The sequence below is a fragment of the Onthophagus taurus genome, chromosome 1 (genome assembly GCF_036711975.1).
Source record: "Onthophagus taurus isolate NC chromosome 1, IU_Otau_3.0, whole genome shotgun sequence".
NCBI classification, from domain to species: Eukaryota; Metazoa; Arthropoda; class Insecta; order Coleoptera; family Scarabaeidae; genus Onthophagus; species Onthophagus taurus.
Window position 1 is genome coordinate 10,054,467 of NC_091966.1, and position 22,297 is coordinate 10,076,763.

The 22,297-nt window shown below is 31.6% G+C and overlaps 1 protein-coding gene across 1 annotated transcript in view; it reads right to left on the reverse strand.

Moving 5' to 3' along the window:
- LOC111417357 (serine-rich adhesin for platelets) overlaps nt 1-22,297 on the reverse strand; it is a 177,854-nt gene that overhangs the window by 55,130 nt on the left and 100,427 nt on the right. The window contains exon 3 of the mRNA XM_071196672.1: nt 9,618-9,749. Within this exon, the coding sequence (XP_071052773.1) occupies nt 9,618-9,749 (132 nt within the window). The remainder of the gene's footprint in view (nt 1-9,617; nt 9,750-22,297) is intronic.

Genomic DNA, 22,297 nt, shown 5'->3' on the forward strand with positions numbered 1-22,297 from the left:
GTGACTTTATTGCTCGTGGAACTAACCATCAGCCAAACAAATGAGAAGCAGTAATTCAACATTCTTTATTTTTCGCTATTATTTACAAACTGTACTGAAAATAAATGTACTATTTCACTATACATTTTACGAAAATAGTTTTGAATTATTTTTAATGCCACATGTCTTTTCCAGTTTATAGTTTCTTCCATTCATTACTACAGTGGTTCTTATACAGTGTATCTTGGGAGTAGGTGTTCAAAGTAGAAAATTCTAAATTGTTCAACAAAAATAAACTTGTGAAAAAATAATGTCACTTTGATTTCAACTTTTATGTAAAAGGTAGCTTTTATCATATTTACGTTATTTGTGACGTAATAAGATGAAAAACAGTGCTAGACATGATTATTACTTTTATGACTTTTTATTTCCGAACGACATATTTCAACTGCTGAAGTTTAAAAATTTGGTTGGCTTACGGATTTTATTTCCCTACATTAAGCTAATCATTCTTGCGTTTTAGCTGGAATGGGTTGGCTCAATGGGTTGCTGACATAAATTGCTGCCATAAATTACTTCAACTGATGTTTCAGTTTCAACTAGCATTACGAATCAAGCGATAATAAAAGTTAAATTTGTTTTTTCTATAATATTTGACAACCGTAGTTCATATTATAAGATTATTCGTTTTTGTGAAGACAACAATATTCTCTTCGATAATGGTTTACTTTAATTATTTTTTTTATTGTACTCTAAAAGAATTTTAAGTACGTTTTGTTACGAAACACTTTGTGACCTTGTCGAGTATTGGCAATAACAAAAACTTTAAGGAAAATTTTTTAATTCTCTTTTCCAATCCTATTTATATTGATATTATATCCTATAAATCCTGTAAATATTATAGCACAGATTTGTGATTCCGATTTAGTTCAAAATATTTCGGATTTTCTCTTAAAACCTATAAATACTATATAAGATAAATTCAAGAATGTTAAATAGTTTTAGAATCAATATTTCACCATTAAAATATTTCTTGATATAAAAATTTTTCATTTGCTTCAATTCTGATTTCATGATTCATTGCGATTTTGTAAAATTAAACTCCAATTAAAATTCCTAGATTATGTTATAATATAAAAATAGATACAATTTTTATTAAATTCAAAGAACGTGATTCATGATAAGAAAAATTACAATAGGTATATTGTAAAACGTTAAGAGAGGTTACGAAATTTTATTTATTGCTCTATGTTACATTTACAACTAAAAGTAAAAGTCTGATGGAAATCGATATCACGTCCAAAAAAATTAGCTGGGTAAACTATCAATAAGTAGATAAGATCTTAGAGTATATATAATGATTGTTAACAAAGGCATTAGAAACCAGGTGGATAATAAAAATGAAAGAGGTTGTTCCAATTTTTTAAAAGAAGTGTTTTCTTATTTGAAAAATACTATATAGAAATTACAAATCTCTTATAATTAAAGAAAAATCTGTCAATGGGAAGAGCGTTTATGACTGTAACATATTGAAAGAAAATAATTTCCACAGCTCATTTAAAAATAATACCGGATGGGAGTGCACTGATATTAGAATACAGGAAAGAGGATGAGCAATAACCTGCGATAAAACACTTTTCCGAATCTGCACTGAAGGTCGGTAATGAAACTAATATAATTACTGTAAAAGGTAGCAAAATGTTAAGAAAAAAATAAAAATGGTTACACCTAAACATAGTAATAGCTAGTTTCTTGGACATTGAATGTATCCAATGATTGTGAGAACCACAATAATTTTATTTAATCCTCTTCTCTAGAATATGGGTTTTCGTTAAAAGTAGAAAAATAGAAAAAAGGAAAGTAGAATATTTATATTCTATTAATTTTTTAAATTCGGAGTTATTAAGAACATAGAGGTAAAATATGTCACTGATAGTGCTAAGTATTCTCTAATAATGACAAAACAAACATAAACCATACCAACCTATAGAATCATTACAATTCACTATCCATAACAAAAGCTAGTAATATCAGTAGTTGTTGCTTAATGATAGCAACAGTTGGATAGAATGATTGCGTATCACTTGTGTTACATCTTCGTAAAAATAATATTTGCAGTTCTAAATTTTAGTCGGAAAAGTCAAGTGTACATGATGTAAAATAAGGGACTCACAATATCCCTCTGCGGGAAACTGTACGTCAAGGACATCATCCATCACAATTTGCTGTAAGTTATCGGTCAGGAGCTTGTCACAATACACAAGTAAAACCCATACATTGAACAAGTGTCAATAATGGCCTGCACAACATCGCCTACGATACGCAACAATGCCGCTTGAGAACTAAGGGTGGTAAGGAATGCATTGTGTATAAACGCATTTTCAGTTGCATTTCTAGGATCGTTTAAAATATTTTAGAAAATGTTGGCAATATGCTTATTGGATATCTGTGTGAGCTTTAGGAATTTATTTTTGGGTATTGGAACAATATTCAATTCACATGTACTTATCAGTACTACCTATAAAGGTTGTTTTTAACCAATAGAAATAGACCATTTATATATACCATTTGTATTATATTAAAAATCATTCTTATTAAATGAAAACGATTTAGTGATCTCCTTAGAGTAAAGATATAAAATAAGTTATTGTGTAGCAAACGAGGCGGCCTCTACCTATGTCGAAAAGCGGTGGCGTACAGATCATCTATCTACGTTTCCTTCGGGACCCTTTTATACCGAGATGACCGTGTTCGTGTCCTTAGCTGGTTAGTTGAAGAAAGTTAAGTCGATGTAAAGCTCAATGCCTTGTTCGTACCATCTGCTGTTGGCGTTCTTCGCTGGATCCTTGAAGAAGAATAGTTCAACAAAAATCTCGAATGCATTGTAGTTGTTCACGACAGACGTTGAAAGTCAAAGGAAAAAAAAACTTGTTAATAAACATAGTCATCAATCATATAACATCAATTTTACATTATGTACAATCTTTAAGTGAAAATTAATTATTTTTAAGTTCATAATTTTTATTATGTTGGTTCCGAATGTTACTAGTTCTAGGTCTAGTCTTACTTCTAGTACTAGTGTCAGCTCTAGTTTTGGTTGTTATTTAGACTAAAACTAGAACTAACACTAGACCTAGAACTAGAAAGTTTCCAGTTTGAGAACCCGAATATTCCTAGTTCTAGTGTTAGTTCTAGTTTTAGTGGAATAAAAAAATATGCAACATAGTGATATCTTATGCTAACTAGCGCTACCTATCACTGTCACTAGAACAAACATTAGACCTAGAACTAGAAACATTCGGATTTAAAAGCACGTCTTTCATGTAGGCTAAACCCGATTGATTCTAGTTCTAGATTTTGTGTTAGTTCTAGCGATAGTGGCTGCAAAACTTGAACTAACGCTAGACCGAGAACTAGAAACATTCGGATTTAGCCGCACGTCTCTCAAGACGGCTAAACCCGAATGATTCTAGTTCTAGGCCTTGTATTAGTTCTAGTGTTAGTTCTACTTTTAGTTGTTATTCAACGCTAGCTTGTTGTATATTTTTATTGAACTACAAGTAGATCTAACTAATAAAGAACGCAATGGTGTGGATAGCTGTTCGAATTTGTCTGTATCAAAATTATTCATTCAAACATCACTTCCCCATATTAATCCGTTATATCGAGATTTTACTGTAATAGCTTTTATTAATTTTTTTTATGGAACACATTTCAACAGAATTTCATAAAATCATCATTTTCCATCAAAATGGTCTACCTTTATACTCATCTATATTGTATACATTGTACAAATAGTCTACTGCAGTTTAGAATTAGCAAGGGGTTGAAAGTGGAGGGTGAGGGTGCGAGAGCTCCGTGGTCGCTTATTTTAAAGAAGTCCCCCTTCAAAACGATAAATTCCACTTTGAAAATACTCACATACTTCCATTAGAATGGAAGTGTATAATTGTAACGTAATAAGATTTTTATAAGCCAAGGAAGGTCCATAAAAACCTGTTTCCATTTCTTTATTATTGGACTTGGATTTATTCAATCCAAGAAGCTTTTGTACGATCTGTTCCCGAGAGGTTTTATGTCCCTTTGAAATTGGGGCGGGTTTTTGACACGTTACCACCGTTTTACGAACATCGACCCACATTTCTATCGATTAACTATAAATATGCGCTATGAGGACGCACCGATTTTACTCTCGTTTGCGTATCATTTTTACCAAATATTTCCGAATAAAAAAAATCAATCAAAATTCAAAAATCAAAAATAATAAAACTACATGGAGAAAACCACCCGTAATTTAATTTAATTTTATTTTCTTGGACATTTATCCATATAAAAAATAATAATTTAATTTCGTATTTAATCCAACCTACATTTTCTACATTTCTTTGTTTCAAAAACAAAATCAATACGACACGAAAAAACAAAAACATCAAGCTTTATTAATTCTCTTGTTTATGTTGCACCTAGCAACCCCTATTCAGTTGTTATTCTTTTAAATCTTGACATAAACATACCTCTTTTTGTGATCGACGACGTTCGGAATTGCTGAAACAAATGTTCTTGAGATACACTGTCACGCGATAATTGACCGGGAGCGCAACTGTCAAAACGTCAAATAAACGTTCTTGGACGCGGCGGCGTGACAACACAGTAAAACACTGCTGACACTGTTGCAGTACGGCGTCTAGCTAGGACTTTGGTTCTCGCTTTTCGGAAGGTTAGCGCTTTGCGCGGGCCGAGAGCGAACGCGATATTTGCGTCACCACGCCTGGGAACTGATCGTTTCGACTAAACGCCACTAGAGCGCAACACTATACGGCAAGGATAATTTAAACGACAGAAATCTGTATAATGTTGTATTGATTGTGGACTATTTTTTTTTAAATAAAGTTTGCAAAGTAAAAAAAGAAATGCTATGCTATAATATTCTTTATCTACAACTATTGAATTAATTATCTATTCGTTATACATTTGATTTTTGACGGGTAATGACACGCATTACCGATGACTGACAAAGTGTTGAATAATGAAGCCATTATTCCACAGTTCTGACACAGCCTACTAATAAAAAAGTAAAATATAAACAGAAATGACAGCTTTCCTATATTGAGGTTATGTCTGAAATGTCTATCAAGTTTATTTTTTTTTGTTTTTTTGATTTTTTTTTTTCAAAATTAAATAGTTGTAGATAAAGTATAGTATTCAACTTGCGTATAATGGATGTTACCCACTCAGATTCATCTTCGTGGGTAACAGATGCCATTATACGCTTGTTGAATAATATACTATTACATATTACAACAAAAGAAAAAAGAAATTTGTTGTATTAATTAATTTTTGAATGTAATGTTAATGAATAGTGTTTATAGTTTAAAAACGCACTTTTCAGGATTAAAATACAGAATGATTTATTAACTCACCATCAAACTTTGACATATGATAGCTAATCCAATTACAAAAAAAAGTGTTAATGAGCTATATGTAAACGATATACGAAATTATAAACCTTACAGCAAACTGTCATATTACAATGACAACTTTGTTTTTGTTGAATGTTTGATTTTACTGACTATTAATAAATTCGATGCAGAAAACTTTAAAGTGTTATAATTTCGTAAATAATTGAAATAAGATATATGTTAATTAACATTTTTTTTTGGTAATTGGATTAGCTATCATATGTCAAAGTTTGATGGTGAGCTAATAAATCACCTGTATAATCTCATTAATTTCTAATAAATTGATTATCACTTTTCATTTATAATCCGAAGGAGAATTAATTTCTAAAATTTAATCAAAAGTGATACCACTCTATGATTGATGAATTCCAATTGCTTGCCAATAAAGATGGACGAAAATCAAATTAGATTTGAATTAAAATCGTTAAATATTGAAATCAAATACTTATGATTTTAAGATAAAAGTTCATAAAAGTTTTGTCTTAGGGTCCTTTTAAAACTTAAAGCTTAAAAGATATGTTACAAAACTTAAACAAAAATGTTATCAAAATAATGGAATTTCCACTGAAACGTCAAATAATCCATTACACAACACTCAAAATAAAAAGCTATACACTAATAACGGAAAGACACGAACTGTTACAACAAAAATTTATTAACAGGATATTGAAAAGACATTTATTGAATGATATGTGCTTATCTCGAAATAACGACGAAAATCTCAGACATAAAACTAAGCTATTAGAATAACTTTGTGACATAACATCAAAAATAATGCATAAATAATATGTATCTATAAATTATAAATAATTTGTAACGATCTTCTACGGTGGAAAGATCTGCAAATGTAGGTCCATAGCCGAATAAAGATATGTTGTCTCTTTTTATTATCAAAATTTAGATAAAAAAATTTTACATGAACTTTACTTGTTGTTTTAATGTTAAAAATTCCGCTAGAAACCTTGACACGTGCTCCCAGTTTGATTTATCACTACATTGGCGTGTAGTGATTTCATGCACTTTTTGAGACCTTTTAATTCTTGGGTTGAACCGTAATGTTATTGATAAAGGTAAACTAGCGAAACTAATATTACTTATTTTACGCAACAAATTTGTGAGTTTACATTAAAAGTTGTTGTTGGAAACGATTGACTGGTTGATATAATTAGAGGGATAATTTAAGTTAATGAATATGGGATTATTTCAAAAGTCGATTAATTCTCATTAGAATGAGGTATATAATGAGTTACTGTTCAATAACATGCAATTAACAATTAATATAATTGATTAGAAATAAACATGACATCACAAAATTCTATGAACATATTTTTGCCATAAATTAGTAAAGTAGAGGTTTTATTTGACAAGTCATTTGTTATATTCGAGACCTCGGTAGTCAGTAAGTACTCACATATCAAATTCACAATTTCTATCTTTAAAGAAGTAAAGATTTAAACCGAGGACAAGTCAGTGTAAATGAGACATTCAACATTCATTACATCCAAAAAACATAAAGTATTGGTTGTGCAATCAGTTTCGTTTAATTTTTAGGGGTCTAAAATGAAGCGTCTCGACCAAAGTGACCTTGACGACAATCTCTCTAATCCGCTAACTTTGTTGCCCCAAAATTCAATAATTATTTGCATATGAAGATTAAGTTGTTTTCAACAAAGAAGAGATTACAGGGAAGGTGTTGATTTCTTTACATATCTTAGGAAATGTTTAGAAATCTCTTGAAAGCGTTTGTTATTTCTGATTATCATTACCAACAGAATTAATCGCAATGAATTCTATGGAAATCGTTTTGAAAATCCTGGAAATTAGTACTTGACTAGACATCCATGACCAACCCTTATACATTCTTTGAAAATCTTTGCAAATCCTGTAAATATCACTAAAAGTAGATTAGAAATCCCTGCAAATACTTGAAAATTCTAAGTATTCTCTGAAAGTGGCTCAAAACTTGAAAAAACTGAATGTTGTGTTCTTTGAAAAATCATTGAAATTTCTCAGTGAACTTTTTAGGAATACTTACAAGCCAATTATATCTTAGAAATTTGTTAATAATATTAAAAATTCCTAGATTTACTTCATAACTTTCATTACTCTTTAAAATTCCTATAAATTCTGTGGAAATTGTTGTTGGAAATCTTATGGGAATACCCTAGATTTTCTATGGTAATCTTTAAGAATGCTTGAAAACGTCCTGGAAAGTTATAAAAATGTCTGCAATCTATAGAAATATCTGATATTTTTTAATATTTAATGAATATCAGAGAGAATTGTCTGAAAATTCTTAAAATTCTATGGGTATCATTGTAAATTATTATTCGATCTCTAGAAGAATCCTCAAATATCATAGGAAAAAAATTAAATTCTTAAATTCATAGATATTTTTAGTAATTATTGAATATATTTGCAGGCTCTTATACAACTTAGAGTATTTGTACCGTTCTTCAAAGTCTAATATCGTTTTCACCGTCATAATATAAACCCTTAGCCACGGAGGTGCCACTTGAAAGGCAGCATATAAACGATGTATAAACATTGTTACGTTGATATTCAAGAACTTCATCGGTAAGCAGACTGAGAGACTTTGGCTGAAAAGTTTTCGTAGAAATATGACCGATCCCAAAACGAATTCACTTAGGTGATACAGATGAAGTAGATCGCGGTACTGGTGATATTGACAAAGTCCCAGAAGACAACTATGAAAATCATGATAGTACCTTAGAACAATCAGCAGAAAGCGATGATGACGAACCCTTGATAAATGAAATTTTTATGAACTGTCTCCAAGAATATGATCAAAAGCTGATCCACTATCAGTGTGGCAGCTATTATTTAGTAACGACATTATGAGCAGTGTTACACGCTGGACAAACAAAAGGCTTGCTAAAATGTGATCTGAGTGCATCAATCATGATAAGATTGAGCTAAATGATCTGGAGATTATCGAGCTGAAAGCTTTTATTGGATAGTGTACACTTTGATTTTTCATTAAATTAAAACTGCTAAATTAAAACATAAATTGCCGTTTTGTACTTAATCATGGAAAATACCTTAGAATTAAAAAATTATGTATAGGCAATGTAACAAATTGTCTCAGTTATATTAGAGATTTTTTAGGTGCTCAAAATATGTTTGGAAAAAAAATTGTTAACTAAATCATTAACTATGAAATCAATCTCATCAACGATTATAATTTTAATTAATAGAATTACACAAACATAATTCTTACAGTTGTATTTATATTAAATAAAAATTTAAAAAAACATTATGGGAATCCAACGCTCCATATGCAAAGCAATGAAGCGGAATGAATCGATTTGTAGAAGTATACGAATGATTGAAGAATTTTCGATTATATACAGGGAACATCAGGAAAGCTATTATTTTTGTCAATTACAAAGAGCATCATAGCTATAGTTTATTAGCAACATGCGCCGATGATTATAAATTTATCTATATAGACGTCGGTGTAAATGGCAGAACTAATGATGGTGGAATTTTTTGTAATTCCAAGCTCAAAACTTTAATTGTTGACAATAAAACACGTTTTAACGGTATTATTTTAATAAATATGTTATTAAAGTACGCACAGGTTATGTGTCCCACCTCTCAAATCAAATTACGAACGAAGCCTTATTAGAATTTTATTGTTCATGAGATAAAGTTTAAACAACTTTTGTATTTTTTAAAGTAAATCTGTTGATATACACATTTTCTCTCCGTCAACCAGAGGTAATCCCACTTTAAATTTTCTTCAACATGAAGAATAATTAACAAAGTAATTTTATTGCTTTAAAGAGTGTTTTATTAGTCTAGAAAAATGTTTTCGTCTAAGACTGGCCACAACCCAGACTGTGTAACAATACAGTCATCCCGTTCTATGTAGTTCAGTGTAAGTGGTGAGACAACAGTGAGAGAAGAATCTACTGTTCATAATCACAGTCAAGTTGTTGCGTGTAAACTGAGGTTATTCCCAAGAGTGTACTATTTTTTTAGAGTACTATTTTGTTCCACTTTTAATCTTGGCAAAGTTTTTAAAATTGTTTCAAACCTTAATTTTGAACTTGCATATTTTTTAAACTATTGAAAAAGGCTTGATTAACTCTATTCAACTGCATAATATATTTGTTACTTACTATAATTATTACTACTATTTAATTTACTTACATAGTTTGATCTAGATCTTCAGGAAACGGCGTCGGATTTTCTGGTATAGGACTTGGCTCCGGTTCTTCTTGTACTGGACTTTCAAAAATAAGAGTTTCAACCATCGATCCTTTTGAACTACCGAATGACACCCTGCCGACAACAAAGAAAAAAAAAAGATATGAAAAACTTTTATAATCGAATCGAAAAATATTTGTTACGAAAGTTAATTGTAAAAAAAAGTATTTATCTCGTCGAATTAATCTTTAATTACTTTAGGAGGCGCATTGTGACGCAATATAATAATAATAAGTAAGACGAAGCTACCACCGCGGTGGAATTTAATTAAGGAACCGTTAATGCAACTGGCTCGATCTCGTTCGGATTCATTTGGCGGGGAGTTTATTTGGATTGGAAATAACCGAACAGGCATATTTTTCAACCGCCTAGGTTTGTATTTTTGAAAATTGCCGCAATAGCTATAAAACGATCGTCGGTCTACTTGAAATAATAACGTTTAATGAACTGGATTGGATCCTGTTTAGAGAAAAAAGACGGAAATAAACGTTCCGTCTTTTAATTTAATTCCTAATAATCACATACATAGAAAGTACATAATAATTTGACCTAATTCAAATAATTATTGGTTTAGATAACTCATCAACATAATTTTAATGATTTTGAACTTATTATTAGAAAGGTGAATATTAGCAAGTAAAATAAACATATTATTATCCTTTCATTCTTTTAAATGTAAATTTATCAAATGTCCTCCCTCACGCTTGATATACATTAACCGGACGAAGAGTTTTAATTAAAAATGTTTTAACGGTTACGTCGGGAAGTAGCTGTTAAGTAATTTGTCGACAAAGACTATCTTCTCGTCGTCGTAATTAAGTTGAGAGGGACTCGGTCCGGTTGAGAGCGTTCTCATTGCTGAATCAAACGACTGAACAGAGTAGAAACTCATAAGATTCATCGTGCATGAAAATTTTGTCTGCTTCGGTTAACAAAAGATTCGTAATGGTTCTCATCTTGTTTGAATTAAACTTTACTTTTTAGGATTCATCTAAAACTTTAAAAATGGATTAATAATTATTTTAGAAGTAATTGTATTTAAAAGTAATAGATTGTGAGAAATAAACAAACAATTGATTTGGTTTCTGTCCAAGATCTACATTAAGTTCGCAGGGTTAATAGCAAATTTTTGGCAAGTCAAGGTCTGGTTATTTTAGTTTTTTACTATGGCGCAATCAAAACAATGGTGACCTTTGGACGCGAAAACAACAAGGTCTTGAGTTATAAAAACCAAAAAGAAATAACTAATTTAAATCTTCTTTTTTTCTTTTATGTTATTTTTTATTAGTGTTAAAACAAAAGTAACAAAACAGTTCTTTTAATCAACACAAAATGCAAATATGATTCTTTTTATTTGCTCATTTGAAAGAAATCTTTGAAAAATAAACTGTGCCAAATAAAATTAACGGAATAAAGATCTATTAAAACGGTAAATTTATAAAAAAAATAAAGTACTAAAGTAGTACTTAGAAATCCAAAGTTTGTGGGTATTTTTTTGTAAACGTAAAGCGATTCTTCACCACAGGATGGCGTTGTGCGGTGTAAACTACCGTTAGCATTATTACTGCAGGACGCATTTCAACCGGGATTGTCTCTAGGATATTATGCTTCCGCAATTAGTACCTACGTGCTGAACATTTCATGAAAAAAAAAAACAAACATACTAGATCTGATATTTCAATGTTATTAAAAAAGAAACCATTCTTTTACAACATTTAATCATCGTTATATTTTATATCGTAGGTAACGTAACCTTGACAGTCATATTATAATGACCGTACTGAAACCAAATTACTGCATAAACATCATCATTAAACCAATCAAATTGCATACGACATAATATTTATAGTAATGATATATAATTATTCGTTTTTGTTTGCATATGAAACTAAATGATTGAGTAAAACAGTTTATTTTATTTAAATTGTTATTCGAAAAAAACATGTTCATTTAATTCTGGCAACATGTCTCTATCCCTGTCCTCTCATCTCATCTCTGCGCCTGTCTGAAAATTCATCATCGCAGCGAAAAAAAAGTGTCTACGTTCACCGTTTGAGAATTACTTCCAACAGCTCCAAAGTGGAACATGCTTAAGTACTTCAAGCTCTTAAATCGAGCATAGTTATAATAAGTGGTAAATATGGATTATATGCAGTTCTCAATTCACCAGTTGTTTTTAAGGATTTATATAAAATTTGTAATTAACCTTTTATCCTCCTCGTATGTCACATGATAAAAAGGAAACATCAAGCTTTCTGTTGTAGGATTAGCTATGTTTATGTATAAAAAAGATTTTATTGCACAAGATTTTAAGAGAATGTGAAGTTAGTATGGTTAAATAAGCTTGGAATTATACATTGCATTACATTGGAATTATGTTCTGTCTTAACGCTGTTTGAAGTAGTAAAGTTAGCTCCGTTTCTGTGGTTCCACGAATAAATATTTATTTATCTTCATGGAATGGTAGGTTTTGATGTGTATAGGATTCCCATTTTGAACGTATACACTTTCTAATTAATGCGCTATGAGACGTATCAATTCGTTCATAAATAAATTGGAATAATTCAATAGATACATATACCAACTAAGAAAATGGTAGACCAATAATAAAGCAAGAAAAGCTATATTCATGTCATTACACTGTACTTATTTGAATTTAGTTTTGTAATATTCAAGAACTTCTTATAGCAGTAAAACATAATGTAAACACAGAACTTATCGGCGATTTGGATGGTATTTTGTAAAAATGAAGATTTTTTGAAACTTGTTTTAGTAAAGGTAAAAATGATGCGAATTTCCTACACTTAGCAACCTTGTGATTAATTCTTAAATTTAACAACAACGATATAACATATAAGAGATATGTAGGAATCTCTGTAACTATAATCTCAAAACTAATATTCTGGATTATATTCCAATAATGGTGTAGTCATCACGATGCAACACGTATTTATAAGGAAGAGACCCCCAAAAGGTGGTCGTTATTTATGTTTCATTGCTAATCTAAGCAATCATAAATGACCTGATAGAGACTCAACAATACCTCGAAAAAGGACCACGCATGGTATTTTTACCATCGTATTGAGTACAGATGTTGCCCACGAAATATAAAGGGCTTAGAAAGCAACCGTATCAATTAACAATGAAGGTGTAGAATGGTCAACCGAGGCTGTTAAATATCTTGGAGTATATCTCGACACGAGGCTTCACTGGGGCTTTCATATCAACCGAAAACTCAATGAGGCAAATGTACGGTTAAACCAACTTTATCCCCTCATAAATCGAAAATCCCAACTAAAAATAGAATGCACCCTCCTACTTTATAAATCATTGTTGAGATCGCTATTAACATACGCCAGCTGTGTATGGTCAAATACCTCCAAAACCAATTTGCGGAAATTGCAGACTTTTCAAAATAAAGTTTTAAGGATTGCAACAAATGCACCGTGGTTCGTTAGAAATGACCAACTTCATAAAGAATTAAACATACCTACAGTGACAACTTTCATCAAACGGCTTAACGTGAAGTTCTTTGAAAACTTAAAAAACTGCGAAGGAGCAACACACTATAAGTTAGGGAAGAAAAACATCCATGTACGTCTTAAAAGAAAAATGCCACAAGACCAATTAACTAACGATAGAAGTAGCGAAGAGGAGACAAGTGAATAACCTCATACAGTATAATGAATAAAACACTAATTCTTAACTACAAATATTGTGCATAACATGTAATAAAATGTTGATCCAATAAAAACTGTAATTAAAAAAAAAAAAAAAAAAGAAAGCAACCGTCAGCAGAAAACAAAACAGATACTTTTGTTACTGAATCCATACCAAAAGAAACATCTCCAGACCATAATCCCACCGCAGCCAAACTTTGCTGTGGGTACGATGCGTTCAGGCAGGCCATCCAAACGGTAGATGCAGAACATTGAGGGTGAAACATTAACCAATCAACTGGGACAGACTTAGTGATCCTCCCAGTTTTGTGGGTCTGCCGGCTCAGGGAACATTCCGACAATTGCCTCTCACCTTCCACTTCAAAATAATATAGGCCACTGTTGATTTTAGGTAATTTTTGGTAACAATTCGCTAGATATGTATCTTAAAAATATTCCTTTGTTGCGATAACCGACCATTACATAAGCCAATGTTATTTTCTACACGATATTAAACTATAGAAAGCGTGCCTTTTTTGTAAACAAAAGGCCTTTCTATATTCATCTTGTCCAGAATCTTCAGGATGGTGATTTTGCTTTACTGTTGAATTTTTCCAATTACTTACATTTTGTAAATACACCGTGTTCACTCAATTCACTTATAATGGTAACTTGTAGTGTAGTATAATTAACAGTCAATTACTTGGCTCAGTTGCGCTAAATTATTGTCTTAATAATTCGCACTACAAACTTAAAATATTTAGAAAGTAATTTGGAATTGGGCGATGTTTCATTGGTATTTTGACAAGACAATTTTACCATGCTGGATTAACCGTGGTGGTAGTCAAAACGCCACCAGGTTTGAACAACCTAAATCTCTGCTTTTGGGATTGCTTAAATCATTAGTTTATCATTTCTCATATTAAAAATTTTTAATATGTCACTTATTGAACATATACCACTTATTTTTCCTGATTGTTCCAACTGATGTGAGTTGATGCTTCTTGAGTATTAGGTTGATCATTAGAGGATAATTAGTAAACAAATCATCGAATGTAACATTGCCTTTTGTTCCAGATATGGGTTCCACCAGACGTTCAAGTACACTTTCTGGTTTGTTACTTTTTCGGAAAGGTCCTGTTGGCTGTATGCTAACGTAAACATTTAATCCATATTTTGAAGGTTTACTGGACATGTACTGAAGGAATGGCACACGTTTTCTGAATGCCCTCAATGTCTTATCAACAGTTTCAAAAAATGATCAAAGGTCCTTCTACTTAGTTTCAACTTATAAACCTCTTTGCGTTGCGCTCCATGTTCTATATTAATAAATCGCAGATACTGTAGCAACTAACCACTACCAACGGTATTCCAAAGACCAAAACTGTTTTGCTGCATTGCTTTTTATAACCCTATCAAGTAAAGTAAGCCAAAAAGTGCTTTTTTTTCTTTTCTATCATATCCAGAGGCTTTAGTTTGTATTATGAATAATGTCAAGAATCAAGAATATTCTCAGTGTCGGGATTCTCTTTACTCCAGGCAAATGAATTGTTATATTCTCTGATTGTGTTTTTACATTTCTATTATTTGAAAATATTTGGCCATTTTCTTTATTTATCAGATTAATCATATCATGATTTCTTTGTTACTTTCTGAGTTAGATTGTTTTCCTGATTCTTCTCCTGATATTTCTTCCCTGTATTCTGTGTTCCCATACAGTTCCTTTGCATTCCTGTTCAGATTCATTATCTATAAAAAATTCAACATCAGAAAGATCACCAAATTCTTCGTGTGACATTGCTAAGAAATTATCAAAATAATCATCACATCCGATGAAACGCAAAAAATACTTTTTAGTGTACCTTCAAATACATTGCACACTATAAGTAACACAAGTAATATTACCGGATATCATATATCATATAAGTACGAAGGCTTTTCACGGCCGGTGTGAATTAAACTAAGATTAGAACTAAAACTAGAACTAACACTAGAAACTTTCGAAGTCTTCGGACCAGGACTTCGAACCAGTTTCTGAAGAAGGTTGCAACATGGCATCCGAAACGTCAAACCTTTTATTAAAAGACGCACGGCAAAACCCGAAAGTTTCTAGTGTTAGTTCTAGTTTTAGTTCTAATCTTAGTTTAAATCATATATCATATTCCAACCGATTTTCGTAAGATCTCACAATAAACTGAGTATTGATTTTAAGCTACTGACCACTAGAGTTCACTAGTTTGTCAAATTTTTATTTTACAGCAGATTCCACAACACTAACGAAGACTTAAGGGTCTCATTTTTACATATTTTTACAGATGTATTTCTGAATATTATAAAAACTTAGTACTGGTGCAGCTGACGGTTTCTTGTAAATGGCGCAATGTGTTCATATATAATATACAAGAGTTTTCCCATTGTGTAAAAGTCTTCATTATAAAATCATCCCATATTGCATAAAGCTAGTGTATTGCAAATAATTCATCCATGCATTATTAGCATTTTAACACATGCAATTATGTTCCTTATTGGTATTTCTTGTGTTATCAGGCTGAATTAAATGTGTGCATAGAAATTGTTTTGTGCAGTTTTTTCTATATTTTAACCAAAGCTATATTTTTCTAGGAGACATTGTATAAGTATTAGCAATTTACATAAAATTTTGTTTTTCTATATTTTTAAGCATTTTTATTAAATTCTACGTCATAACAAAATAGAAGATCATCATAGATCCTGTACAGCTTAAATTACTAATTTTATTCTTTGTTTTTTAAACATACTCAGTATTGCGACGTAGCTACTTTAATTCACAAACTAACAAATTGAAGGTCGTCCCTCGTCATCACGAATCAAATAAACACAACCGTAATATTTACTCCTTCGTAAAAATAACTCATAGAATCTAGGCTAATATAAAACGAATTGCGCCTTAAAGATAATTTATATTTATTTCATGACAATATTTATCTACAATTATTTTTATTTATATTTATTTTTCAGATAGATATTACTATAATATTTTAACATACTGGAAAAATATGTACAATTCAATTCAACTTTAACTTTAGAATTAATTAAAACGGCTGCAGCAAAAAAATGAACATTGAATGGCAACACGTTTTATTGAAACAGAAAGCTAAGCTAACAAGGAAGGATGTCGAGTAATAATCGTGATGGCGGGGCGTATGTTCGTGCAAAAAAAGTAGCTGGTGTTACAAAATGCTGTTGGGTGAGCGTTGTTCGCTCTGCGAAATGGGGGAAGTTGCGTGAAAAGCTACCCCGATGATTCCGTCCTGTTCTGCAAACGAAAAGCAGTGAACGAATTCTGACCCTCAGTACAAAGCTCTTCGGAGGCCGGTGAATAAAATATTGATTGTGGGAACTCCCTCTTGGCGAAACCTGACAGATAGACCATCCCCTAACTGTTATTACAATTCGCGAATCCTCACTGTTCAAGGGTGAGATTACGTGGGGGTGATTTTCCCGAGAGTCGATCAATCGAACTTTTTCCCACAAAAATGATACACATCATGAAAGCAATCATGCAAAAACAGCCGATGAATATTAATTTAGAGACGTTAATTGAAGGATTTTAATTTAGGGGTTTTAATTGGATTTATTTTATTATAAGACTGCATTGAAGCGTTAATATTTCAATTCATGAAGTATGTATATAAGCTCCAATAAATTTTAAAGATTTTTTTGAACGCTAAAGCCTGTACCCAAGGTTTGGTTAAAGTAATAAAAAAATAATAACCGGAAAATACAGTTACTTAGCTATCGCATAATTGTTTTTAAATTGGATACGTCACGTATATTGGCCGTAAGATATACGACGTTGACCTACCGGATACCAATATCTGCAAGGTAATAAAATTTCCGTGGAGATTGAACATTTTCCTTGTCACTGAAGTTATATCTCGGTTATTTCCAACGAAGTAAATTTCAGGAAATATCAATTTTTTTATAGAAAACTATATGTTATTTAAGTTTTTGAACCGTCAACGATTCCGTTTAGAGACTTATTTATTAGAAAATTCAACATTTTGTGAGACAAGTACTAAAATAAAACTTTGAATCATGTCATTTTGAATGGATGGAGTTTAGAAGAAGTAGACAATGTTCTAGAACTAATAGAGCATTTAAATAGAGTAATTCTGTTAAGAAGTTTAAAAAAGGTTCTGTTATCAGGTGCGAACGACAAATTGGCTTACTAAGGAAGGATAACATAAAGTATTTGGCCTGCTATAGTGTGCCTACTAAAGAAGAACTTATACAAAACGGTAAGTTACATTTCGGTACATTCCAAGTAAGCGTGATGTTTTGGTGAATGTCTTTCCTCATTTTTATGTAAAACTTGGTAGTCAGTCTTTTACATAGATCACTAGAACCCAATTAATATACCCAAATACGCAGGACAAATCCAAACTGATATCTTTTCATCCCATCAGCTGACCAGCTTTGCCATTGAGAGTATTGGATTCTAAAGAATCCGCATTAGGATTTAAGACGACCTTCTTGAATATTACAAATTCTTTGGTAAAACAAAATGTTTCTCCTAATCTCTATGGATACCCGTACAACTTTTATGTAATCATTTTTGAGATAGATTGATTAAACGGCGCAATGAGGTTAACTTCTTCACTGTCAACGATACTACCACTAGGTACAAACTTTATATGTCAGAGTTTGTTGAGTTACAAGAAAAAAAGGGAATTAATTGCTGTGATACAGCTGCGAAAAGTCGATAATCCTAGAACATCGTTGTTTGCTAGAAGTCCGATATGCTTGTCAAAAGAAGCTAGATATTATTAGATATTATTTTAGAGAGCAAATTATTGTGGAAATTGCGGCCAATTCATGGAATACCTTACCCACTATGATTTCTTGGTCCTTTTAAAAATGTTAAAATCTATAACGATGGTTCAAATAGGCAAACTAGTGCTGCGAGAGCAATCTTCTATTATAAACTACGGTTTCAGTGAATGATAATGTGCGCCTGTTTTAGCGCTAAGTTGGAAATCTGTTGGAAATGCTTGAGGACGTAGCAATACGTCCTCAAAGTTAAGTTCGATTTATTCGGGAAGTAAGCATACAGAAACGTTGGCTAAAAGTCTTTACGATCTTATATTGATCTGATCAAAAATCTAACACCTAGTAACATTCTACACATCAGTAAACGTCTTTATAGGACTTTTTACGGGTTACTGTAAGGTTGAAACACCTGAATGACTTAAAGTTTTCTAATATTTATATCATGCTTGTGAACAAGATGATACGATGGCCAAATGTATCCTTTCTGATTGCTACACTATGCATGGTCTTAGCTTGAAAGTGATGCGTCTCTGGCTCCAGAGACTAAGATTGCTTTCACTTTTCTCTTTTGTTCATTTTCTTGCCATTTTAGTAAGAATTTAAGTAATCGTCCTTCAACTTGGAATATTATCAGGTATTTTTTGATTAATTAATTAAAGAGGCCTCAATTATTGTCATTACCTTCGCCGACCACAATTTCCTTTGCCTTCCCATTTTTAATATCCCCTGCCACTTCGTCCTCTCTTTTCGTCATACATGGCAATTGTTTTCCCACACAAAATACACCTTCTTTCCTCTTCCTGTACCAAACATCTACTTGCCATCGCTTTATTCAGCCGAAACACGTTAACATTCTTTTTGTTCACCTCTTCTTTGTTTCAATATATATCTGGGTATATCCTTTGCTATTTTAAACTTTGTGTTTGTTACTCTTTCTACATGTTGTACCTATCTGTACCCTCTAGTTCTCTACACACTGTTATTCCTTCTCTCCTCTTTCCCGTTATATCTTCTGTTTACTACCATACTTCAATATAATATTACTTTCTCTCCTACTGTCCACGCCTGCCATGGTTTTGCCTTCAATCCCAATGCCCACTTCCAATATTTCTCCAAAATATCTTAAAATTTGTGGTGTCTCCGCCCGTATATTATCACATTCGTTATGTCTTTCCAGCATGTTCTTTTTTATTTGCTAGTCATTTGGAAAAGTAAAACCCAGTAAATTCCTTTATCACTTTCACTTCTCTTCCCTTCCACTCACTCTCTCTTTTTTGTTTAAAGCTCCAACAAAAATTCATAATTATGTGTAATTAATCTCCCTTAATCTTCCTTTTAAAGTATATTTCCATTCATCATTCTTAGAATTCTATAGCTTGTTTTGTTACCACATCCAGATAATCCAACTATGCCAATTTTTTTGCCCCCACTTCTACTGCTTCATTTTGCTACCTCTGCAATTTCCCTTCTAGATCTTCAATATACGCCGTATATGTCCATATATGTCCGTATATGTTAGTCGTCCAAAATCTTTCGTTCACTTTCCCATTTACCCAATAGTTTCCCATTTGATGGCCACTGATTCTCTTTCTTCTTAGCATCTTCCAGAATTTACATCTGTTTATCGTGTCAAATATAGCTTTTTGATCTACAAATAGTGTATATAAATGACTACTTTGTTTTGTAAACCCTTATTCACTAGATGGTTCAATACATATAAAATGTTCGCAATCGTCCCTTTATTTATCTTCTCGTCATTTCTTCCACAATTCCTGCATGTACATATATTTTATAAATTGTGCAAACTTAGGTATATGTTCAGGTTCAGCGTGTCATCACATTGGTGTAATATGCTCTCCAATCTGCAATTTAACGTTCTTATAACTTTTTCATTTTAATCAGGAAACGACAAGTTTCAAATTGTTGCACTTCATAAAGTGATTCTATTGCTTCTATGCATGCGAGTGGGCAAATCTGCTAAATTTGTAAAACTGGAATGGAATTTGTAGTCTGATTTATTGTCTCCTCTTCATCCTCTTTTATCTCTTTTCTTTATTAGGTTAAGTAACTTCTTATCTTTATTTTTCTTATCTCCTTAAATAAGGTTTCCATTATACATAATATGAGCGATTTCTTCGGATTCCAAAGTTAAAATTAAACTAATTAATCTAATCTGTCTAATAATTGTTTGGATTAATTAATGAAGGTATGAAAATTAATTATTGATTACTTAGGATTCATATTTCACTTAAAACGAGATACTATAACGAATCGATTTTAATCCAGCAAGAATCGATTATCCTTTTATAGTTGTAATTGGTGGGTTGTACACGGAACCGCATTCTATGAGTTTACAGCTCGTTATTGTCAGCTCTTATCTATACCATACATAACGTCAATTACAGACCTCAATTAAATACTGTTAAAAACAATTCTTTACTGATACCATACAAATTACTTATGATATAGAAAGGAAGACTTAAATTTGTCGGGTGCAAATTTATTTATAGAACTGGGGTTCACTCGCTAAATATAAGATTTAAGGGCACATTGACCCCTCTAAAATATTACCACTTAATATTTGAATATTTTTCGGTCTATTTGGTACTTGCCGGTAACTATATCAATACAAGTTTATTTTATAAAGTTCTGTTTTGTTGTTACAAATTGAAGATGTACAGAATTATCCTAAATACCAATGAAATTTTGGATTGGAAAGTAAACAGGAAGAGAGTAAACGAAAATCTAAGCACGGTACTTACTAAAGAACGATGACGGAATAACATGGTACAAGCCCGCAATCTGACAGCAACCGATTTAGATGAATTACGAAACATTTGTAGAAGGCATTTCAAACAAACAAGGCAAGCATTGTACGGATATTTGTATATGTCTTGGACGGAATGCGTACCTCCCCATTAATTTTAGCGCGCCTTAGAATCTACGTTGTTTTAAATTTAAAATGGGTTAATATAATTTTATAAGTTTACATACAATCATTATTAGATTATTTTTTTGTTGCATATTAAAGAACATTAATTTTAATTATTATTATTATACCTATCAATGTACAGTTAATTGGTTTAGAGTTTCTTTTTTACTATGCTCTAGTTTTCTCGTTACGAACACCAATATTATTTATTTACATTAAACGTTGTTATGGGATTATTTGCTATCTCAACTGACGTTGATGTATTACGTAAACGAACGTCTATTAGTAAAGGTAATTCTTTGAAGTTAAGTCTAAAGCAGAAAAATATCTATTATCATATTGATGTTATGTATGTATACCATAAAATAGTAGGTTAATATATTTTTATAGAAAAAGATATGATTAATAATTTATTAGTTTATTACCAACTAATTACATAGCTTTCCATCTCAAACTTTTAACCCTAAAGCAATCAATTTAATACAAAATAACCATAATTGAACCGTTATTATATATGAAATCGAAAACAATAATAACCAAGTAAACAATTTGTACATCATGCAGTAAACTTTCAATAGAAATCGTTAAGGTAATCGTCGAGAAATTGTTGTTTATGGTACTCGCATACGCCTTTCCCAGCTCTTTTAACTTTAATCACGTAAATTTACCAATTTACAAAATTATCCATCAAAAAAAGACGATGAGTAGTTGCCTTTACGAAAGACTAACACACGGTTATCTAAATTTGTAGCATCCTTCAATTAGTTAATGGTCTCTCCTAATTCAGCACCAATTTACTAGTATGAATGACGAAATTGGAGCAAACTTGACTTGGTACACGGTTGCAGTAAAGTTGTTTACGTCTCAGTTTGATTTATGACGGAATAGGTTACATTCCTCGATAAATTTCGGCTCGATCCAAAAATAAATTGGGAATAAAAACGCGTTGATGATACTTCATTTGTGCGTGTGTCTGTTATTTGTCTGACACAATAAGTTAGGAACGTCATCTATTTTAGTAGTTGATCTGACCTCCACGTGGGTCAAACGAATCAAGGTCGTGTTCAATTTATTGATCGGTTCTTTTTATTAACTCATCAATGGTACGACAATGTGTGCGACAAATAGACTTTTATATAGTTGGGCTTGGTCGGAAACTAATCTCTTCTTCAAAAGAGTTGGGCGCAAGGTGTGTCAATTGGGAATACAAAAGATAAAAG